This window comes from Scaptodrosophila lebanonensis, unplaced genomic scaffold (assembly GCF_003285725.1).
Source record: "Scaptodrosophila lebanonensis strain 11010-0011.00,11010-0021.00 unplaced genomic scaffold, SlebRS2 tig00000098-arrow-pilon, whole genome shotgun sequence".
NCBI classification, from domain to species: Eukaryota; Metazoa; Arthropoda; class Insecta; order Diptera; family Drosophilidae; genus Scaptodrosophila; species Scaptodrosophila lebanonensis.
Genome location: NW_022060568.1, coordinates 1,569,373 through 1,592,349, shown reverse-complemented (window position 1 = coordinate 1,592,349; position 22,977 = coordinate 1,569,373). Strand labels below are relative to the sequence as shown.

Here is a 22,977-nt window from a genome sequence, read left to right as displayed (position 1 = left end):
CAACCTCGAGTGGCGACACACTCTACTCGGTAAAAGAGCTTGTGCTCTGTCACTACGACCAACTTATATACGCAGCCAACATCCTGAGGGTAAGGCCGGCATCGAATCCGACCGAGTACTACATACATTACGTAGGCTGGAATAGAAAGTGGGACGAATGGGTGCGCGGAGATCGATTGTTAAAGTATACCGCAGAGAACATGGAAAAGCAGAAGGAATATTCAAGATTACACGCAGAACGGGTGAGTGCCGAGAGACGGATGAAGAGGGAAGCCAAGAAGAGGCAGCGACAAGCCAGCGGGCTTGACAATCGCAGCAATAAATAACTCTATAAATCACCAAAAAACACAATTACGAAGTTGACAGAGACCGGGCACTGTGTGGAACTATCTCTGGGCCGTTGCTGGGCATTCTGACGGAATGCTTGCCACAAAGCTGCTGTTCAACTGATTACTATGAGCCCCGATACATTGTTGTCATATGTCCTATTCAAATATTCACGACACACATTGCTGTTACTTGAAATAATTTGATCTGCTGTCAAACACATTTACCACAACACACATACTCTTACTATACAGCTTAATTTCTGTAATCGCAATTTATATCATACCGATGAACATTTGAACACATTCGAGTGTACTCGCTCTGTTTCTGCACACCTGAGAATACTTGACGAGCCATCGCTCCGAAATAAATTTATATTGATATGGACATACATATATTTTCTAACATATGAACACATATGCACTACATACACTATGTACGAATATATTCAAAAAAGACAGTCACATCGAACTCTGTTCAAATAAAACACAACAAACTGGTCCTTTGTGGAGAAAAACCATTGACTTGTAGCTGCGAATCCAATGAATGCACTCGCCTGCCTAGGAATATTTTCGAATCTACCATGACTAAATACTCACTAAGTCTAGAGTAGCGACATTTTGTAAAATGAATACACCCATTTGACGGGGAGTGACTTGCTTGTGTGCAAAACATTTCTATGGCTATATATTTGTACTGATGTAGAACAACTCTAGCGATAATTTATTTATACTACGAGCAGTTCATTTGCCGTAGACACCACAAACTGCTTGTTTCCAATTACCCAGACAAATTTGGCACTTAAAATGCCGTTAATCCAATCAAAGGGCAAACGAGTGTTGAGGGATAGTGCGAGGACATAGATATACATATACATATAGCACTGAGTGTATGTGGCTAGGGATGGGAAGATTACAAAGCCACCAGTCACCACAAGGGGCTAGCTAGCCAGGCTAGTCTAGAGTAGAGTAGCTCCGGGCGGTACAAAAACTTTGAGTGCCACATAAACACACACACACACACACGCACACACACACACACACACACTTATGCACACTGCGGCATTTTTACAGCGCATTGCGTGCGCAAATTGAATATTAAACGTGTTAATCTATTTTACGGCTACGCACAAAACCTAAAAACTCCTCATCGTGCTCGCTCTCGTCCCCGCCATCATCATCATCACCATCATCATCGCCATCATCATTGCTTGCCCCCGTCGACTTTTATTTTATTTTCTAAGCGCAATTTATTTGCTGATCTTAGCCCATGCAAGCCCTTGCCCTTCCCCCTCCCCTGCCCAGCCCCTCTCCCGCACCCTTTCTCTATCCAACCAAATGCAACGTCGACGCCCCGTTCGCCTTTAAAAAGTGTTTGACTTTTTATTAATTTCCCTGTTGACAGCAATTTGCAACGCTACACGAATTTGTTACCACCAAGAAGCAGACACACACACACACACATCCACATCTGGGTGTTATGTCCCTTCTATAAATGTGTATGTGTGTGTGTGTGTGTCAATTTTGGCAGTGTAACGAAATGGCCAAAAACTTCCGCATTCGCATGTGTGTTGATGGGTTAATAAATATTTAAACACACACATGCACACGTACGGAGAGGCAGAGGCACATTTAACGCTCGTGTGTGTGTATTTTTATATTTACCGCTATTTTCGTAACATTTGCAGTGTTGTAAAACGTTGCGCAACAAAATGCCCTGCAATATAAAAAAAGGGTTGTTGCCAGTTAGTTGCCCATTTAAATGGGAACGTTTCAACGGCTCTCCGACTTGGCCATTGGGCTTGCAGGGGATAGTGGAAGTGGCAGTTGCAGAGGCAGAGGCAGACGATGGAGTACGGTTCAGAGCGCTTTGCTGCCACTTTTATGGCCAAATGAATTTTAAAAATGCCAAATGCAATTTGGCCTGGTTTGTGATTCGGTTGGGCGTGTTTCGTGCTACTCTTTTTGTTGTCGCTTCGGCCTTTTTGTTTTCTGCTCTGTGTGTGTATGTGTGTGAAAAATTGCTTTCTGCTGTAACAGGCATCTACTAGAGCTGGGGAAACATCGATGTTTACCAACATCGATGTTTCGATTTTTTTGGGGGAAGAACATCGATGTATCGATGCATCGAAATTCCACTAACAAATTTTCAAACAAAAATTAATATACAACATAGGGCACTTCGTTTTGATTTGTCTTATTTATAAAGGTACAAAAGGGTTTAAAACAAACGATATTTTTATAACTTCAAATAATAAACTAAAAACAAGAGAAAGTATAACATAAAAAATTATAGTTAATGACTAATTTCAGATAAAACAACAAAACAATATTTTCATAAATTGAAAGAATACAAGTATAACAAAATGAAAAGCATAACATAAAAAATATAATTCATGACTAATTATTTGAGATCCACTCATTTTTGTTAATGTAAATGAGCATGTCTACATTCTTTGATTTAAGCGAACTCCTTTTTTCGCTAACTATAAGTCCAGCTTTGCTGAACATGCGCTCACTTTCAGTGGACGTTGCAGGAACGCAGAGGTACTTGCATATACATGCCTTAAGGGACTTATCATTATACTCTGTACATGAAATGTACAGAAGTATATTTTGAGATCTGTAAATAAAATGCTTCGTATTTTTTGTCTATAAACGACAAAATAGAGCTTGAGGTCGTTGGTAGTTCTTCAATTGGTGGTATTGCCACATGTTTGATACACTTTACCACATTTAAGGCATTTAGCAGACTTGCCATCCTTAGACTTAAAGAAGAAATTCCACACAGTTGACTTTCCATATTTTGCCCGTTTATTAGGACCACCTTCCTCAAGTTCCTTATCCATTTCAGTTGAGTTTGCATTACATAGAACAACATATTAATATATGTACAAATAATGAAAATACACATACACAAATAAGACTGCAGCTGCAAGATAAAAATTACCTTTGCTATTAGATTCTTTTAAAAACTTCTCCATTTCCAAGCACTGCCAACACCAATATCCATCTATAATATTAGTAATTTGTTCTGTATTATATTAGGGGATTTATTAAAAAAATGCAAATTTTAGCTTTTACTTACCTAGCTTTTCCCGCGATTTTTTTTCAAGTAGTAAAAAACATCGAAAATCGGAAATAAAACATCGATGTTTGGAAAAAATTGCAAAACATCGATGTATCGATTTTACATCGATGTTTCGCACAGCACTAGCATCTACATACATGGCTCGATAAACAAATGTATCGATTAAATGTCAGGTGACGTCACAAAACTAAAACAATTAATGCACTCAAGCCGATTTTAACAGTCCATTTGATAATCCCTAGATACTCGTACAGAGTTGAGTATAATCGGTATAATTATGTAACAACAGTATAAAACATTTCAGGGACCATAATATCGGTTATCAATCGAATACAAATTTGAAGAATTTTTTCATACCGATTTTAACAGTCCATTTGATAATCCCTAGATACTCGTACAGAGTTGAGTATAATCGGTATAATTATGTAACAACAGTATAAAACATTTCAGGGACCATAATATCGGTTATCAATCGAATACAAATTTGAAGAATTTTTCATACGATAATTTGTCTTAAAATTATTGCTAGGAATTAACAGCAAAGCTATGAAATAATTCATTTGATAAATTAAGAAATTGCACTGGCAAGTTATTGTTTATAGAAACATAAAATCTATATCAATAAACAATATTGTCGAATCATTCAAAATGATGCCAAAACAAAAGAGTTCTAATGCATTGTAAGAGTTTTAAACTATAAATACACATGTAGTATGTCAGCTGTAAAGGGATTTCAGGGAAATATAAATGCAAGATACCTATTCTCTAATATAGTATATTAAGACTTTAAGCCTTTATAGCTTGTCTATCAAAAGATCTTGCGACACCGTGCTTTCGTTTAACAACGAAAAGGTTTTTTTTAAGTATTTAAAAATATTTTGGAATATTGCACATTATTTGAAATATTGGCTGAGACCGTTCTCGGCACTTCTCAGGCACAGTGCCTTCACGCCACGCCCACACTTAAGCAATTACCAAGCAACTTGGCAACTACAGAACGCAATTGAACGCAAAATAACGTCTAATTATACAAATGCGAAATTGGAAAATGAGAAAATTATTTGACGCACCACCTGCCGCCGCAGCCGGAGCCACAGTCAGAGTCAGAGCCAGAGTCGTCGCCAGGGGGCGCTTTGAGTGCATGGCATATAAATAAATTAATAGCGGAAGAATGCAAAGCGAGACGATGACGATGACGATGATGACGAAGACGAAGACGTGGCAAGGCGCGGTAAGAAGAGGATGGCGATGCGGGACAGGGCGAGGCGAGGCGAGGCGAATCGTGTAAAGAAATTTCAATAGGGGATTGCGAATGGCAGCGGCAAAGCGCAAGAAAAAAAATCTCACTAACTACCCAATTATTTCATTTAAGCTTCACTGCGCAACGGCGCTGTTGGTGCTTTTGCCAGACGCAGGCGTCGATGTCGACGCAGACGCAGGCGTCTCTGTTATCGCTGCCGCTGTCGCTGTCGTTGGCATTGCCGTTGCCTTTCGCCGTTGTTGTTGTTGTCGTTGTCGTTACCAACAAACAACCGCACAAAGCAAAGCAAAATGGTTGAATGGCGGCACAAAATGGGAGCAAAACGAATACGCATAAAAAGTCAGCTTCAAAATCGAAATACAATACCCAAGCAACAGCAACAACAAAAACAACAACAATGGCCAAAGTTTAGTCAAGTGCTTGGCTTTCTGGCTGCTATGGTGTGGCAAGTAGGAGGGCTGTGGAGGGATTTAGCTGCATAGCTAAAGAAAATTTAAGCACAGCACAAGCAGAATCAATGGCAGAAGAAAGCAAGAAAATCTCTGTGAGCAGCAGAAAAAAAAATAAGTGAAATTGGAAAATAAGCGTAACACAAAACCCCGGGAAAAGCGCGGGCTGCCGTCTGATTGTTGCTTTTGTTCTTGTTGTTGTTGTTGTTGGTGCTGCTGCTGCTGCTTCTGCATCTGCTGCTGTTGTTGTTGTTGGCAAGAGTGCCTCACTGAGGCTGCCACTCAGCAGCGAGGCACAGCAACAGCGGCCACACAACAAGCCGGGGACTTGAGCCTAGTTAAAGAACAGAATAGAGCAAAGCAGGCAAAGGACGAAAGGCAGCCAGTTTGAACTCAAATCCACTAACACGGCACGCCAATCAACTGGAAACTGACAGAACGGCATCTCATGGACACACACACACACACACAGACAGAGACACACCAGAATATAAAGAGAAAAGCTGTGCTTCTAATGAGATAGAGAGCGAGCCTAGGCTTTGGGAAAACTTTCGTTACTGCTGCACCAGATCGAATGGCAAGGTAATGGAGTCAGAGCAGCGGAATGCACACAAAGCTGAGCAGTTTGTATGCGTATGTGTGCACGATGTGTGAATGTATGCACTGGCCAGCATAATTATGTTGACCTGCTCGATAGCCACACACACACACACACACACATCTCTTTAATCCTGCCATGGCCAACGCAATAGAACTAAAGTTACTCAAAGCATGGAATACACACTTAGCACTATAAATTAATTGCTGTCCATTATGGCGAATTCTAAGCTGCAGTCAACCCTTTCTAGTAAGAGTATAAAATGTAATGAGTTGTCTGCGTTCAATTCAATATAAGCATAGGTATTAACAATAAAGTTTCCAGTATCTTTTCCACGAATAAGTTGAAACGAGGCTTAACAAATTTATTCAATTACTTTATTTACGCTATACTTTGTCGCGTTCAAAATGCTTGAATTGCCTTACCCTGGACCTTTTGGTTTCTATTATTATTTTTCACTTGCTTCTTTTTTACTTGCTTTTATTTATAAGTTAAACTGAGTTCTTGAACACAACTAAAACAAATTGATGATTGCTAAGAATTTGGTCAGTTATATACTCTTTAATTCTTTGGATACAGGGAGATAAATACAAATGTAGAATGGAATTTCTAAATAGATTGATTGCTCACAGTCCAATACTGTTATTTTTGGCAAACGTTGAAAAGTTGGTGAAGATTTCTTTGATAAATTTAAATTTTAAAATTTGCCATACCAACAACAATTACATAAATGATCATTTTTTTTTTTTCAAAACTATGAAGCTTTAGTTTCATTCTTCAAAGACGAAGGCTTGTAGCCTTCTTGTTTATATAAAGTGAAATGAAAATTAAAACATGTAGTTTGAATTTAAACTTGCTGAAATAGAATTTACCTTTCAATTTCGTTGAAATATGTCTCGGAATATGGCACAAGAATTACTTAAAGTGCAAAATACTTTCCGGATTGGTAAGCGAACAAATTTTAAGGCGTTCGTAGTCTGAGCACTTTTAGAAAACTTGGCTATATGCCCAAGGCTTGTCTTAAAGCTGCCAACTTCATGCCACTGCTCCATAGTTAGTCGGAGGCCCTTCGCCCCTGCCCACCATTCGGCAAAGCTTGCCATCCCTTTCACAGACGCAAACACACACAAGAGATGCGCCATCTTGGAAAACAACAGAAGCGGCAAAAAACCGTGCTGCGTATTTATTACAACAAAAAAGAAAGCAAATCGAGTTAACGAGCTAACGGCAGGGCGTCTGCCAAGCCCGAAAATTGTCTCAACCGCCCACACCAGCACCAGCAAACCCTCCCACTCCCCACCAAAAAAAAAAAAAAGAAACAAAAAACAAACAAAAAACAGAGCATGTCGCGACGTCCGACGCACAAAAACAACCACCCACCATGATGGACAAGCAACCCCCAAAAAGGCAACGGCGGGCGGAATTGTGTAATAACTAACAACTTAACCACCCACAGACTGCACGTGCGTAGAGGCAGCCCGCAATCCCCCATACCCCAAACCCCACACCCCACACCCCAGTCGCCGCCACCCGGCCCCTTCGCCGTGGCAGCTTGTTGCCAATCCAAAAGCTAAAGCCAAAGAACCAGCACGACTGCCTTGCCATTTTTCTTTTGCCACTTTGCTTCTTCAACTTATTTACGTCTCCATTACAAATAATTGCGCGTCATATTGGCTCAGCTATACTTAGCTTACGTTTCATCCCCCTGCCACCCATCTGGCGCGACCACCCACCCTTCCCTTTGCTTGCCGTGCCACCATTTCCTTTCCCGCTCCATAAGAAAGCAGCCGCCAACATTTTCTGTTGCCTTGGCGCAAATAAATACGCTTTTCATTTGCTCGACGCGCATTTTTCAAGCACACAGTCACCCTCGAATTCTCCATATCCCCTGCCCTCCCCCCTCATCTACGCTTTAGCCCCATTTCGCCTAGAGAGAAAGAAGACGTCGCTGTCAGCTTCAGCTTCTGCTTCAGCAACGTCAACGTCAACGTCTGCGCCGCTCTGTGTAAGTGTAAGTAGTAAATACGCTTGAGTATTATTAACGTAAATGCAAAATTGCCAATTTCGAGTGTATTTCCTGTCAACAGAAATTTGCCTTCTTCCCACTTCCCGCTTCCCGCTCCCCGCCCCCCACAAGCCCTCTGAGGCATTCGTTCTTTCGCCCACTCACCCATCGCGAAAGGTATTCTCGGTGAAATAAAATTAAAAGCAAAATAGCAAATAATATGAACGAGGAAAATAGCGAAGCATCTGAGAAATTGTGGGCGACGGCGCATTCATACCACTGCCTCCTTCTCTCTGCTTCTTTCTTTACTTTTTTTATCGTGTTTTTTTATTCTTGCTCTATTTGCATTTGCGAGCCCCGTGCGTCCCATCCGCGCCACCGCCGTCTATGCAGCCTCCAAACACCAAACTCCGAACTCCCACTCCGAGCCCCATTCCCCCCCCCCCCTCCCCAACGTTCGCGGCTTTTATTAATATGTCTGGCAATTTCAATTTGACTTTATTGGTAATTTTACATTTGGCCTGAACGCGGAAACGAGAGCGAGAGCTCGCATTGGAGCTTTGGGGCTTAACTAGCGACCCCCAGATGGCTCGATGGTTCGCATTCAAGTGCGACTGAATGAAGGCGACAAGCGGACTCAAAGTGGCTACGAAAAGCGATTGTGGACCTTAAGGCGGATGTGGAAATACTCCAAATGAATATTATATATTGACATCTACTTGTATGTGATTGACTAGTCTCGATCAAATTATTAGCAGTTATTCAAAAGGGGCTTCAACATTATTTCCGAATGCATTTAAATGTACATAACAAAATAATTCTTAACTATAAAAAGCCACAAGCAACGACATTTTGTTTACCCAAATAGACTAGTTTGGAATTTATTTGAATAAAATGTAAGAATAATTCCGCCAGTCGAGGGACATACAAAATGTTTCTCCATAACTGGACAAAACCAATGGGCTATGGGGAATTTCTCTGAATACTAACTATATATATAGTAGCCATAAGCTGTAGAGCGAGTTGATAAAACAAAAGTACCCTATCAGTAGGGTAAGAATGAAAAACAACTCATGCTGCACATTGGAGAAAATATTACGCAACTCAGCAATTTATAGTTGTATAAAGTGTTCAGTAGGGGGGAAATTCCGCATTTTCAGTTCCATTGAAATGCCATAAATTGAACATTTCTTGCTGTAAAGATATACAAGGTATTAGGCCTAAAATATTCAATACCTTAAGCTTTCATTTTGCTTTATCTTTCGCCTACAAGTTGCACCAAAGCTTGAATAAATAATTTTCACCCGCTGATAGCCAAGTTTTCTTGCATTTCCCTCACCTTTTACAAATTGTTCTGAAACTTTCAAATAACTGGCGAGTGCAAGAACAAAGAGTTGCTGGCCTTGCTTATGTAAATATATCCATATATATCTAGTCTTTATCGATCGTTAAATGGACGATAAAGTGACGTTCCAGTTCTTCAATTCCGCCATTTAATAGCACTGGCACTGTGAGTAGAACTCACTTTGTAGCCGGCAAATTGGAAAATTGGCAAATTACCCGACCAGCCCCCACAGCCACAAGATCTTGAATGCCAGTTAATGTAATTCAATAAATACCCAATGGTTTCGATAACATGCACGCTGCCATGGATGGAGATGGACGAGCTCAACAAAAATTGCTTAATTGAACAATTAATAGTCACACAAAAGAGATGGGAAGAATGGAAACGAACTGACTGACCGGCGATGTAGTCAGGATATTAGGCAGCAGGCACAGGCACAGGCATATACATTTCATTCAAAGACCAAAGAAAAATTTCATATCAAATTAATAGAGATATGGGGAGGGGGGCGGGGGGAAACAAAAAACAAACAGGGGACGGGCGGGTGGTCGGTTAGACGAGCCAGCGTGGAAAACTGGGAAGCTGTGTCGTGAATCGAAATGGAAATCATGCGAAAAGGCAACCGCATAGTGTGTGATGGGATGGGGCAGGTCGCTAGGTAGGGGAATAACACAAAAATAATATCGCATGACAGAGAATCAAGCGACTCATGCACCGATTGACTGACCTCACAACTGACCGACGACCAGTCTGAGCCAAACGATGGCCCATCGTGCCACTCATGGGCAGCAAATTAAATTAGTAGCCGCATAGACCGAGTTGACAGACGAACGGACGGACGGACGGACTGACGAAACGACAGACCGACATTGATAGCTGGCAAAAGTGGCCAACCGGTGCCCCCCATCCCGTCCGGCACTCTTGCTCATCCCATCCACCCAACTCACCATTCAGCGCTCGCCAAAGTCTACGAGTGGGCGGGCATTATTATTGCTATTTATAAGTGCGAGTACCGAGCTCGACTGACCGACCGGCACTCAACTGACAAACAGACCGACCGTCTGACAGACCCAATAGCTGACTGACTGACTGACTGACTGACTGACTGTTGGAGTCGGCTCGTGGACTGGTCTAGTCTAGTCTTCTGGCCGGCACTCACTGGACAGCTGTCGGCGTTCGTTGGCCGCGCGGCCAGCTAATTGTTAATTGATGTGTGTCTAATTATGCCGCTAAAGTAGCCAGGCAATAAAAACAACTTACACACATGGACAGAGGCACGGGCAGAGTACAATCGTGCACTTGTGCCTCTTGCTGTGGAGGGAGCGGAGTGGCAGAGAGGCACGGGTAATGGCTCGGGGCAGGTGCTGCTGCGGCCACTGAGAGTCTGACAAGGCTGTCTATATTCGTTAAGTTGCTAAAAGACTCTTGCGTGTGGTCAATTAGTTGAGACACGAAATATTTCAATATTTTTGCATGAACGATCTATTTTAAGATGTTCCAATTAGTCTCGATCGATCGGTTACTCACAACTCCAGCGACAATTCAGGTCTCGGCAGAAATGAAAACTATCAACAAATGGTGTTTGTGTTAAATATTTGTTGACCAACCCAACCCAGACTAGATTAGATTGAAACAGCTTTCTGAAAAATGGCTTCTGCAGGCAATTTCCCTTTTTGAATTGCAGTCGCTTGAACAGTCGCTGACTAAATGCTCCTAAGCCTGGCTTAAAAGCAATTATAGGGCCTTTGCTTTGGTGAGCAATTTCTTCCTCGCAAGTCTTATTCTTACGTCGCCCCCTTTTCGGCATGTAGAGACATTCAAGTTTTAGCGCCCACTTGCTACAAATCAGGGACTAATCATGCACTAATGGGCAGGCCAAGTGCAGTGCAGATTTTGCGGGCACAAAAGATAATTCGCCGACCCCGATGCCGACGCCGGGTCGGGCCGGAAACTAATTTCGCTTATTGAAAAGTGAGACACTCTGTGCTCGGGAATCATAATAGAACGCCCCGTGCGACACGCCTAAGCCGATTTGCGTTTAATTTGAGACCGAAAAGGGCTAAACCACTTAACACCCTAATTGTCAAAACAAAGCGCATACGCATACCCACACGAACACGAACAAGGACATGAACACAAGAACAGACGAGCACACGAGACGAGGGAATGTCGAGGAGTAGGGGCGGCACAAAAGGAGAAATAGTGTGTCAAAAGAAAATATTTTGTAGCAGTTCGTCGGAAGGAGCGAAAGAAAAGCAACAACGACAAAAGCAATAGCAACGGCTACGGCTACGGCAACAACCTAAAGGACGTGCGCTTAACCCTTCGCTGACATTTGAATAAATCTTAGCAACTTGTCAAAATCTGCGCGGTGTTGAATGAAAGGCAAGAGAGCATGGAAAAATTTTGTCAGCTGCATTTGAAACTCCAACTGTCGTTTTTATCGTGTGCGAAAAATCTGCCAACAACAGCAACAGCAGCAACAACAACAACAACAACATGCATTTTTCCTAGCCTTTGTCAATGGCTGGCAAATTCATGCGAAACGGGTCGAAGCAGGAGCAGGAAAATCAGAACGAGACCAGCTCGGGTATCTCTGAATCAGTCCGTCCCCCTGTCCATTTGTCCGCTTGTCCGTCTGCTGTCTGCTGTCTGCTATCTGGTGTCTGTCCATGTGCATGGGACGTGTACAACGCTCGGCTTTGTGGAATCACTCAGACATACATAGGCCGTCATTGTGTGCCATTTAGAGGAAATAGGATTTGCGAAATACTCGTAGCCAGGACCCTGGCGTAGGGGGCGAGAAACATGTGTTTAGCAAGCGCCAGGAATGCGTCACAACAACCTTAAGAATCAAACATTTGACTAACTCTTCCACTCTTTCCACTCTTTCCCCCTTCTCCGCTTTTCAATTTCATTTGCAGAACAAGCGGCCGCACGTGGTCAGGACTATGCCAGCAGCTTAAACAACGCCAGTGGTGATGAGCAATCGCCTAGCAAAGCATCGAACATCGCCTCTGGTGGCACCGCTGCCAGTAGCAGCAACAACAACAACAACAGCAGCATCAACGGTGGCAACAACAACAACAGCAGCGGCAGCGCCTCAACAACGGGCAACAATGGCGGCTCCAGCACGAACAACAACAGCTCGGGAGCCAGCAGCGGCTGTCGGTCGCCCATTGCTGTTGGCGCCTCGTCCTCCGCCTCTGCCTCCGCCATAGCCCATCCAGCACACGCCCAGCAACAGCAACAACAACAGCAGCAGCAGCAGCAGCAACAGCAACAGCACGCCCATCATGCCTCAGCAGCGGCGATGGCAGCCCATCAGCATGCAGCAGCAGCCGCCGCTGCAGCCCATCATCATGCAGCAGCCGCTGCAGCCGCCCATCATGCTCATGCTGCCCACCATGCGGCTCACCACGCCCATCACGCCCATGCGCATCATGCCGAGGCCTTTCTGGGTGCGGCCGGCGCAGCCGCTGCCGCGGCAGCCGCCAATCCCAATGGCCTGTTGGGTCCGCACGGTGGCGATGTGCTCGTGGGGCCGGGTGGTGCGGGGCCCGGTGGTGTGGGTGGCAAAAAGAAGAACAAGCGAAGACACGGACGCACCATCTTCACCAGCAGCCAGCTGGAGGAGCTCGAGAAGGCCTTCAAGGAGGCCCACTATCCGGACGTGAGCGCACGCGAACTCCTCTCCATGAAGACAGGACTGGCCGAGGATCGCATACAGGTAGGTGGACACGTTTCACTGCAGTCTCGGCTGGCACGTACTCAATGTGATTGAGTTCTATGGTCCCCCCCTTCCCCTTAGATGCAATGCTTCCTCCTCAAGATTTATCGCCTGCATTCGAAAGCACTTGGGAAAGTGTTGCCAGTTTTATGGGCTCGTAAATTTCAGTCACTCTCAACCGCTTCCATTTAATGCTGCCGGCTGCCAAATCAAAGGTGGCTTCGATTTACAGCTGCCACGCCACGCCCTGCCCTGCCCTGCCCTGCCCCAACCACCCACAGTCGGTCGTCTTCACACTTGGCAAGTGTTGCCACACTCGTTCCTCATAATGAGGCACACTGATTACATAATTACACACACTCATTCACTCATTCACTCATTCGCACTCACTCGCAACACACTCACACACAATTACGAAAATGAAATACAAAAATGAAGTAAGAAAACGTGGCAAGCGGCACTCGCCGACACTCCAAGAAACAACACAAAAAAAAGTGAAATTAATAATAAAGAAAAGCGTCGCAGAAAAAAATGCAAATTGCAACGCGCGCGCCACCAACGACGATCGCCGCATCCACAGTCATCGACCACATCAGCAGGCATGAGCCATCGATGGACGCCTGTGAGTGGCAACGTCACGACGCTGCCATTAACACTTGCAACACTTGCCAAACACTGCACCAGCAACAACAACAGACTTGCAACTTTCAAGTAAATTTCGGCATTTTGCGGCATGGGCGAAAGGAAAGAGAAAGGAAAAGTAGTCTGCACGTTCCAGCCAGAATCGAATTCAATTAAATAATGAAGAAATGAATCATTGAATTGCTGTTGAGACAGATTAACTCATAAATCTTCAGATTATGTCTCGATTAGGGAAACAATTAGACAAATTAGTCCATTCAGTTAGAAAGTGTGAAGCATTAACGAATCATGTGTATCTTTACAACACACATCGTTCTAATAGTAGAATGATGAAAAGCAATAAGATTTATCCAATACGCATATGCCTCAATTTTGCTCATTTTAAATAATTGACTTTAAATATAGGTAATGGTTTCAATAATTAATATGAGCAATGCAAAACAATATTTTTCCATACACAATTACTGACTTACCTGAAATAGTAACGCTCTTTCCGCTAAGCAGCCTTTACACATCATTGTTCTAAATCTAAATCAGAATTTATGTACTGAGATATACTTAGTATTTCCTTACATCATTTCTATATTCTATATTCTAGGTTCACCTATTTGCTTGAATTCAGTGAAAGATTTAAAAACCTATTATTTGATTAATTTATTTATTTATATTAATGTCAACAAACATTGACTGCCGACACAGGAAAATAATACGTACAATACAAATTATAAAAAGACCTTATGAGCCTAAGTAGGAGAAAAATAGTCAAATATCTAATAAATGCCTCCGCCAAGTGTGGTCAGAGGCGTCAATAGATCTGATAATGTGAGAAGAAAAACTTAACATAGCGAAGCTTAGAAATTTATTAAGAGCTAGTTGCAAATAGGAACAAAGTGAAGAAGAACAAAAAATGGAATCTCAGACTTAATGGGGGAATATCCAATATCATAAGTTATCTTTATTCACAATTTCTATTCCTCATTTGGATTATATGCGTGTACTTGTATAACGCGCCCCCTTTTTGATTTGTACTTTGCGCTGACTCTTCGCCTATCTTAAGTGGCCTGCACACAAATCTTAATCATATTGTAACAGTCCGTCCTCCCCCACACACGCAGACACATACACGGGCTCGACCCAGCCCCAGTCCATTAGCTCTGCCACTTGAGATGCCGCAAGATGGCGCTGGTGCTCCTTCTCCCACTCCCACTCCCACTCGCACTCAGACTCCGACTGTTGATGACAGCGGGAACTTTGCTAATGGCACGCCTACTTAGAAGGCGGAACGAAACTGGAACTGGAGAGGGAGTGCGGGCACATACACATGCACATGCACATGCACATGCACATGCACATGCACATGCACACGCACATGCACATACATATGAAAGTCCAAGTGGCTAAAGGCTGGCCATGCCAATCTGGCATATCGGGCGAGGGGTGCTGTGTGTGTGTGTGTGTGTGTGTGTGCGTGTGTGTGGTTGTAAATTTGCATACAAGTGCGCCTGTGTGTGTTTGAAAATCAAATTAACAAGCACAATTGGCTTAAAAAAAATAAAACGCACAAATAACCCATACATGCATATCTACGTACATACATATATATGTGTACATATAGGCACACACATGCACACACACACTCATGCACTTCAATTAAGTGCAAATATGGCGCAGTCGGCGCACAGCTTGAACAAGAGACGCTCAGAACCAGAACTTCAGAGGCACAGGCAGAGGCAGAGGCACTGGCAGAGACAGAGACAGAGACAGAGGCAAAAGCAGCCTATGTTAGGCAAACGAGAAAGAGGCGGAGAGGCAATCATTAGCAGCACGACAACAATAATAACAACAACAGCACCAACGAATGCATTGCAGGGGGCAGCGAGGCTGAGAAGGCAGCAGAGAAGGCAGCAGCCATGCAAATTCATTCAGACAACTGCAGCGGCAGCAGCAGCCGCAAAAGCAACAGCAGCAGCAACAACAACAACAACAACAACAAAGGAGGCAACAAATCGAAGCCACCATTAAAAGTTTGCTCGACTCTCCGCACTCGCTCTCCTGTTCTTTTTGTTTTTGTTACTGCTGTTGTTCTTGTTTTGCTGCCGTTTTTAATTGCATTCCATTTTGTGTATTATGTGTGTGTGTGTGCCTGAGTGAGTGCATGTGTGTGTGTGTGTGTGTGTATGAGCGTGCGTTGTGCATTTTTGCCCTTGTTTTGTTGTTGTTGCTGTTGTTGTTGTTGCTGCTGTTGTCGCTGTCAGGCAGCTTATTTTTGCACATCGCTGCAAAGAAATATGGCTGGCTGGCTGGCTGGCTGGTTGGCTGGTTGGCTGGTTGGCTGGCTGCCCAACTGGCTGGCAAAACATGTTTTTACACACACTTCCATACACACACGCACACACAGACAAACAAGCATAGGTTTGTTGTAAGCGAGTGGCGGGAGCGCAATTTTTCGGCACTTCAAAACTTCTGCTGTCCAAAAACATTGTAAAAAGACACACGCAAGCGACCAAAATTCCAGACCCCAACTAAGCAAATTTCATTTTGCTATCCAACATCTAGAAGTATTGGCTACAGATTTGGATAAATACCACGGATATATTTCATTATACTTAGTATTCGTAAACAAATCAATTTGCATACGATCTGAATAATATTTATGGAGTCCCATTTGTGACATTCGAAATCAAAGCTTGATAGATCTTACAATTGCGAAAAAGCGAAGCCCAAAAATTGTTTTTACAGAGAAACAAAACCCAATTTCTTATCCAGCTTAGAAGTTTATGTTATATCTTAGAGCTTAGAAGAATGCAGACTTACGTTGTATGAGGTTTTGATCTCCTGAAAGTAATTTCAAGTGTGTCCTGATAAATTTGGCCCTTAATATAACAAGCATTATGGATTTGAACTGGTCAGTGAATAATTGTGTTTAGTATAGTTTCCACTTAAGGACAATTTTTACTTTTTAGTAATAAAGAATATTCCTGCAAAATCCACAAATTTTGCAATTCACATTTGTATTTATATTTGTATTTATATTTGTAGGAATAGGACCCCTCTTTCCTGCTACGATTGCACATAAAAAGCTTTTGAATTGCTGTATTAATTTAAACTTCATTCAGTAATCGAAAAACTCGTTTCGTGGAGTTGGCGGTGCTTTGTAACAACAATTTTAATTGTTCCCACTTTTGAGTTTGATGCCACTTTGTTGTGCCCGGTTCGAAATTGCCTGCTTAGGGTGCTTTGTTTTAAAGAAATCGAAATGCATTAAATTCTTATTCGAAATGCACTCAACCGCATGTTCCAATTGACGTATTGTATCAAAAAATGCAAAAGGAATGCAAAAGGAATTGCATTTTGACAAACACAAAGGAGACCAACAAAGGGGACCAACAGAAATGGAAATATGCACAGGAAATCAGTTGGGACTCTCGAGCATACTTTTGAGCACAATTAGCGAACACATACGATTATCAAGGATATTTTTCTTGTAGAAAGACAGCCAGATATTGAGTGCAAGAACCGAATAGAGCTGAAACTGAACTGGTGAGATCTGAAAATGATAGCTAATTGGTGTTCATGTAACAAACACTGTGAACATCAATAAGAAATCACTTATTAATTCCCATTTATGTATGATTAATAATTCAGACCTACGGGGAAGACCTTTGCTACATTGAAACTCCGTTTTTTGTTCAGATTATAAGTACATTTTGCAATGAATTAATTGTCTAACCTATGACAACAGCCTCTACTAGTAAACGTAGTAATTAACTTCCACGAAGATAGCTTCACTTCACGCTGTACAAGATCGTTAGAACACAATAGAATCAATAGATGATATGATGAATATGCAAGGAAGCCTTTACTTGGTTTCTTGCCCAGCTTTGAACAGCCTTGAACAGTTTACAGTTTTATTTAAGTATTCGTGGAAAGATGAAGCAAAAATATAATGAAGTTATTGTTTTGCAATGCAACTAAACTATTATTTCTGATCTAATTAGTTCTTAATCAGTTAAAAAATAAATGCGAGCTTATGTTTTTTCAAAAATATTTTAGACAGAGACTATACAGACTGATAGGTAGTTATTAAAACTTATCTTTGCTAAGAATATACATACATATTATGAATATATTCAAGGATTTGTGTCAAACAAATTGCTGCCTTATCCTTTATGTCAGTGCCACCAGCCAATAAGTTTTTATTAAAAGTACGAGTGACCTTTAAGCTTTACAAAATACTTGTACAGTCTTCCAATCATTTAAGACTCAAAGTTTACTTTCAAATCGCATTGTTTCAATGGCCGCTATATGACTTACTGATCTGAAATGGCGATCTGTTATCGCCGCTTGGATCATACCTACATACTATATACACATGTGTATTTCTATACCTGTAATATGTGGTCTACAATATGATCTACAAACAATATACATACTCTGAGAGAGATTCAAATTAAGTGGTTCTGGTATAATATTTTGTTATTTATTTCATAATTCGAGCCACAGTTGCTCTCGGTTGTGGATTCTAATCTCATACTCAATAACTTTACCTAGAACTTAGAACCTAGATGTTTATTTTTATTTGAAAACTTATTCTTTTGCATCATTCTTGCATTTCCCGCAAAACTTGTCAGCGCCATGCTCTTCAATGTTCGCGTCATTCCATTGTCGTTTACATTAATTACACACTCTGCACTGCTTATTTTGCACTTCTTGTCTTGATTACTCCCCTCCCACTCCCCCTCCCACCGCCCTTCCCACCATCACACACCCCCTCCCGTTCCTTTGCCAATGTATTATGGCTCCTCCAAATGCCATTTTCCACCGCCAGGCACCGCTTTTGTTGACGCGTCGTGGTCGTGCGTTTTTAATGAGCTGTTAATACTGGAAATATTAAGCAAAAGAGAATAGAGGAGAAGCGAGCTGAGAGCTGAGAGCGAGAGGAAATATGATTATGCATAATTATGTAATTAACATTTAAACAAAAGAGGTTATAAACTGAAACAAAAGCGTTACAAAAACAGCAGCAACAACTACAACAACAACTTCTATTTGCATATCGCGCTGGGGCCTGATGTTATGTTGCGTTGCGTTGCGTTGCGTTGCTGCTATTTTCGCATCATTAAAAAAATGTGCGCGCCACACACTTGTTAGCAATTGTCAACCACCCGCAACAACAAGAACAAACAACAACAACAACAGTAGTGACAACTAGGCGCATTTTAAAAAGTCATTTATCAACGCATTAGCAACACTGATTGAGTTTTGTAGCAACCACCCAAAGCTGCTCTCACCCCTTCCACGCCACGCCACACCACACCACACCACACCACAACCCAACACACCACAGCACAGCACAGCACAGCACTCCACAGAGCCAGCAACATTGTTGCAAGCAGCTTCTTTGTCCTTCAGGAGGTCGTGGTCCGTCCGACAGCTCTGCGGAAGGGGAAGGGGGAGGTGGGGCGTCGATTGTTTGGTGTGTTAAGTGTTGTTAACTCAAGCAGATTTAATTTGCTATGTTTTTCCAGCATGTTGGACGATTTCAAGTGCAACAACAAACAATCCGGCAAACAGACAAACAGGCAAACAACTGTAAATGCAAATGTTGACATCACACCATGGCACATCTGTCTCTCCTTCTCTTTCCCTCCTCCATGTGCCGCGTGCCGCAGAAGTAGAGAGAAGAAAAAAAGTGTAATGGTAATGCGACCGCCGTCGACTTCATTTTTATGGTCCTTGGAGAATTGCGGCACATGTTGCAGTTACGGCGGCAACCCTGGGAAAACTTCCTCCGTCTGTTTGCATCAAAATTATGTTGAACTTTTCACAACAGAAGATTAAGTCGTCCCCGGGGGCCAGAAGGGGACCGAGCCGCACCCACTTTCCAACTTGTCTGTGAAATTGAAAATTGACCGTTTAATGTTATCCTGTCCTGTCCTGTCCTGTTCTGCGCTGTTCTGCCCTACCCTGTCAGCCTGCCAGCCTTGCCAGCCTTGCCAGCCTGCCTTGCCTGCCAACATTTTCACTAATAAGTACTCGAAATCATGCGTGGCTTCGTATCTCTTTGCGTGTGTGTGTGTGTGTGTGTGTGTGTGTGTGTGTGTGGCAAGTGTTGTCTGCCAAATCAGTCGCTCCCCACTCACCGCCCACTACGCTCATTCCCCTTCTTATTGTTGTTGCATTTAATTTAATTAGTTTTGAACGCTTTGCTGCATCTCCGATACAACGAGAGAGAGAGAGAGCGAGAGAGAGAGAGAGAGAGAGAGCAAAGCAAAAGTTTCGCTCCGATTCCCCTCCCATTGTTGCCGTCTAAGTGCAATTATCGCATTTGTCTTAATGAATACTTGGCCCGTTGGCTCCCACCACATGTTATTGATTGTTGGTCAGTGTGTGTGAGTTCGAGAATTATATGCATTTGAATTGGCAGTAGTTGGGAGTGTAAGGAACGGATTAATAAGGACTGGTCTAGATTTATGGGTTTTCCCCTCAAGTGAGAAGATCTTGCCACAATTTCAAGCAAAGCCACATTCGATTCAGACAGGGCTTATCTAAAATGCTGTTTATTTAGTTGCTATAATATTTGAATCATTGAGTAAGCACTTGATATTCGTTCGTTGGCATCCGCGATCAGGCCGGCAATGTTTCAAATATTTGAGGGCACTGAGTGCCATTTGAGAGACTCACGCACATTCGTGGCCCCATGCCTTGAATCGTGGGCTTTCATTCATGCCAAGGCACATCCAGACGAGCAACAGCCGGCCATTATGGGTGTCGACTTCTCAACTGGTCTCTGAATGGATAAAAACAGCCTCAAGAATTCAATAGCCTCGGACATTGTTCGCCATCGTTCTGGTCGTTGGTCCGTTGCCAGCAAACGATACTCAAAATATTTGTACATGCATTGTGTGATTTTTTTGTCTGTCCCCCAAAAAGATTTCAGATTGGCAAAAATAAACCTACATATGTATATGTGTATGTGTATGTGGGGGAATGTGTGTTGGGGTGTGTGGGTGTGTGTGAGTCGGATTCTTGCTAAAGCTAGCTGGCAACTCAGAAGGAGGCAGACAAGCAGACGATTCACAAAAAAAAGGGTAACGATTCAGTTCGTTTTTTATTCCTGGACATTTCCGTTCCTTTTAATTGCTTATTGAATTACATTTACGAGTATGATGAGCAATAAATAGAAAGGAGCAAAAAGCCAACTGTGCAGCCCATTAACCCCTTAAGAGGGCAAGAGCATGCCTTCTGGAGGGGCTTATTAGGGTTTTTTGAGTTGGCTTTTCTGAACTCATGATCCTTTATATACTTAGGAAGGGGAGTAGTAAACTATTTGTGTCCATATCCATCATGAATTTACTATTATTTATTTTTTTATTACAAGTAATTACTATTTTCGCCCTCTTTGTGTTCGTTGCAGGTGTGGTACCAGAACCGGCGAGCCAAGTGGCGCAAGACGGAAAAGTGCTGGGGACATAGCACTAAAATGGCCGAGTATGGGCTTTACGGGGCCATGGTGCGCCATTCGCTGCCCCTGCCCGAGACGATCATCAAGTCGGCCAAGGAGGACGAGTCTGTGGCCCCCTGGCTGCTGGGCATGCACAAGAAGTCGCTCGAGGCCGCCGAGCTGCTGAAGTCGGACGAGAGCGACCGCGAGACCCCGACCTCGGATGACACCAACACCTCCTATTCAGCGGGCAGCACGCACAACTCCCCCATCTCCTCATTTTCCATCTCGCGTCTGCTCTTCGACGCGCCTCCGCCGGCCAATGCGAAGCAGAGCAAGCACGCCGCTGCCGCCGCCCACATAGCTGCCGCCAATGCTGCAGCCGCCGCTGCCGCAGCAGCGCATCATCATCAGCACCACGGCGATGCTGCCGCCGCTGCCGCTGCAGCCATGCATGTGGGAATGGCGGCCCAGCAACAACTGCAGCAACACCATCACCACGGCCATGCCCACCATGCCGCCCACAGCCATGCAGCGGTTGCGGCGGCGGCGGCAGCGCAACAGCACCACCCATACAACCAGCAGCAGCACTTGCACCACCTCCAGCAGCTGCAGCAACAACAACAACAGCAACAGCAGCTGGCGGAGCAGCAGGCTGCGGCAGAACGTCGTCAGCAGCAAGCGGCCGCTGCCGCCGCCGCCGCTGCCCATGCGCAGCATGCGGTTCACATGCACCACCACAGCAGCGCAGCGGGCTATGTGGAGGCTGCCGAGGATCTGCAGCGTCGTGCTGCAGCCGCCTCAGTGGCAGCGGCAGCTGCAGCCGCCGTCGCAGCCGCTGCCAATGCGCGCAACGCTGCCGCTGCGGCAGCTGTGGCGGAGAGCGAGCCCGACACGGAGGACCATGACGAGGAGCACATGGACGAGGACGACGAGCTGGACAAGGATGATGGAGAGATTGATATCTGCGATGACCACGATGAGACGGATGCCCATGAACAGCTACTCCTAAAGGTCAAGCAGGAGCAGGCAGCGGCGTCGGCAGCGGCAGCGGACTGCGCCAGCAGATGAAACATGTACATCGATGTGTTGTTCTAAGCTGTGCAAATCACTCAAACACACACACACACACTCATATTTATGCATACACATGTGTAAAAAGAGAGCAAACAACGAAGCTCCCACTTCCACTCCCGCTCCCGCTCTCAATAATTCGCCCTCCCTCTCCCTCTCCCTCTCCCACTCACAAACACCTACTTCGATATCGATAATGGAGAAGCAGGAGAAGCAACCAAAACCAACTCACCTGCCACCAGCCCTACTCACTGCAGCCCTTCAACCGCGAACGAGGCGATCGTCACGGGGAAGAGGAGAAACTCACCACAGCTACGCAGCCGCTGCGCAACAGCTGAGCAGCCGCGACATTGGCTGTTTTTGCAATTTTTCAACGATTTTTTGTGTAAGCCTAACAAGGAAAAAACAATAAAGAATAATGTTTAATGTATGACATAATATAAATACTATATATATAGTATACACATATATATATATATATATATATATATATATATATATATATATATATATACAGAATCAAACACATTTTTTTTATATACCTAAGGCCCATAAAAATTATATATGTATGTAACTAATTTTTTTTTTGCAATTTGTAAATATTAAATTATTATATAAAACGGAAAACAGAAGAACGAAAATTGAAAACAACTGCAAATTTCGGAAAACAAATTTTAACTCGAAGATTGCAAAAGTACATTTTTAAAATATGCTAAATGTGATTTAATTTAGTTCTCAATTTTATTGCAAAACACAAAAACAAAACTAAAGGCTTTTTATAATTTAAGAACATTTTTTTTTCATAAATTTAAATACGTTTTTAAGCATGTATCCTTTTTTTTTTCCCCTTCCCCCTAAATATATTTAAACAAATATTGTCACACTTTCAAATTACTTGAGACCAGTGTAAAAATGTACATAGCGCCATCTTTTGGCCGCCGCACTCATCCTCAACTTTATAAACAAAAACAATTGCAAGCAATTAACACGAAATTGAACCACAGACAAATGG

At 43.3% G+C, this 22,977-nt stretch overlaps 1 protein-coding gene across 1 annotated transcript in view; it reads left to right on the top strand.

Moving 5' to 3' along the window:
* The window catches only part of LOC115627960 (homeobox protein abdominal-A), a 32,759-nt gene extending 10,425 nt beyond the window's left edge, over window positions 1-22,334 (top strand). Inside the window, exons 3-6 of the mRNA XM_030523853.1 lie at window positions 12,000-12,259; window positions 12,362-12,805; window positions 20,865-21,254; window positions 21,462-22,334. Coding sequence (XP_030379713.1) covers window positions 12,000-12,259; window positions 12,362-12,805; window positions 20,865-21,254; window positions 21,462-21,962 — 1,595 coding nt within the window. The 3' untranslated portion in view covers window positions 21,963-22,334. The remainder of the gene's footprint in view (window positions 1-11,999; window positions 12,260-12,361; window positions 12,806-20,864; window positions 21,255-21,461) is intronic.
* The last annotated feature ends 643 nt before the right edge of the window (window positions 22,335-22,977 follow it).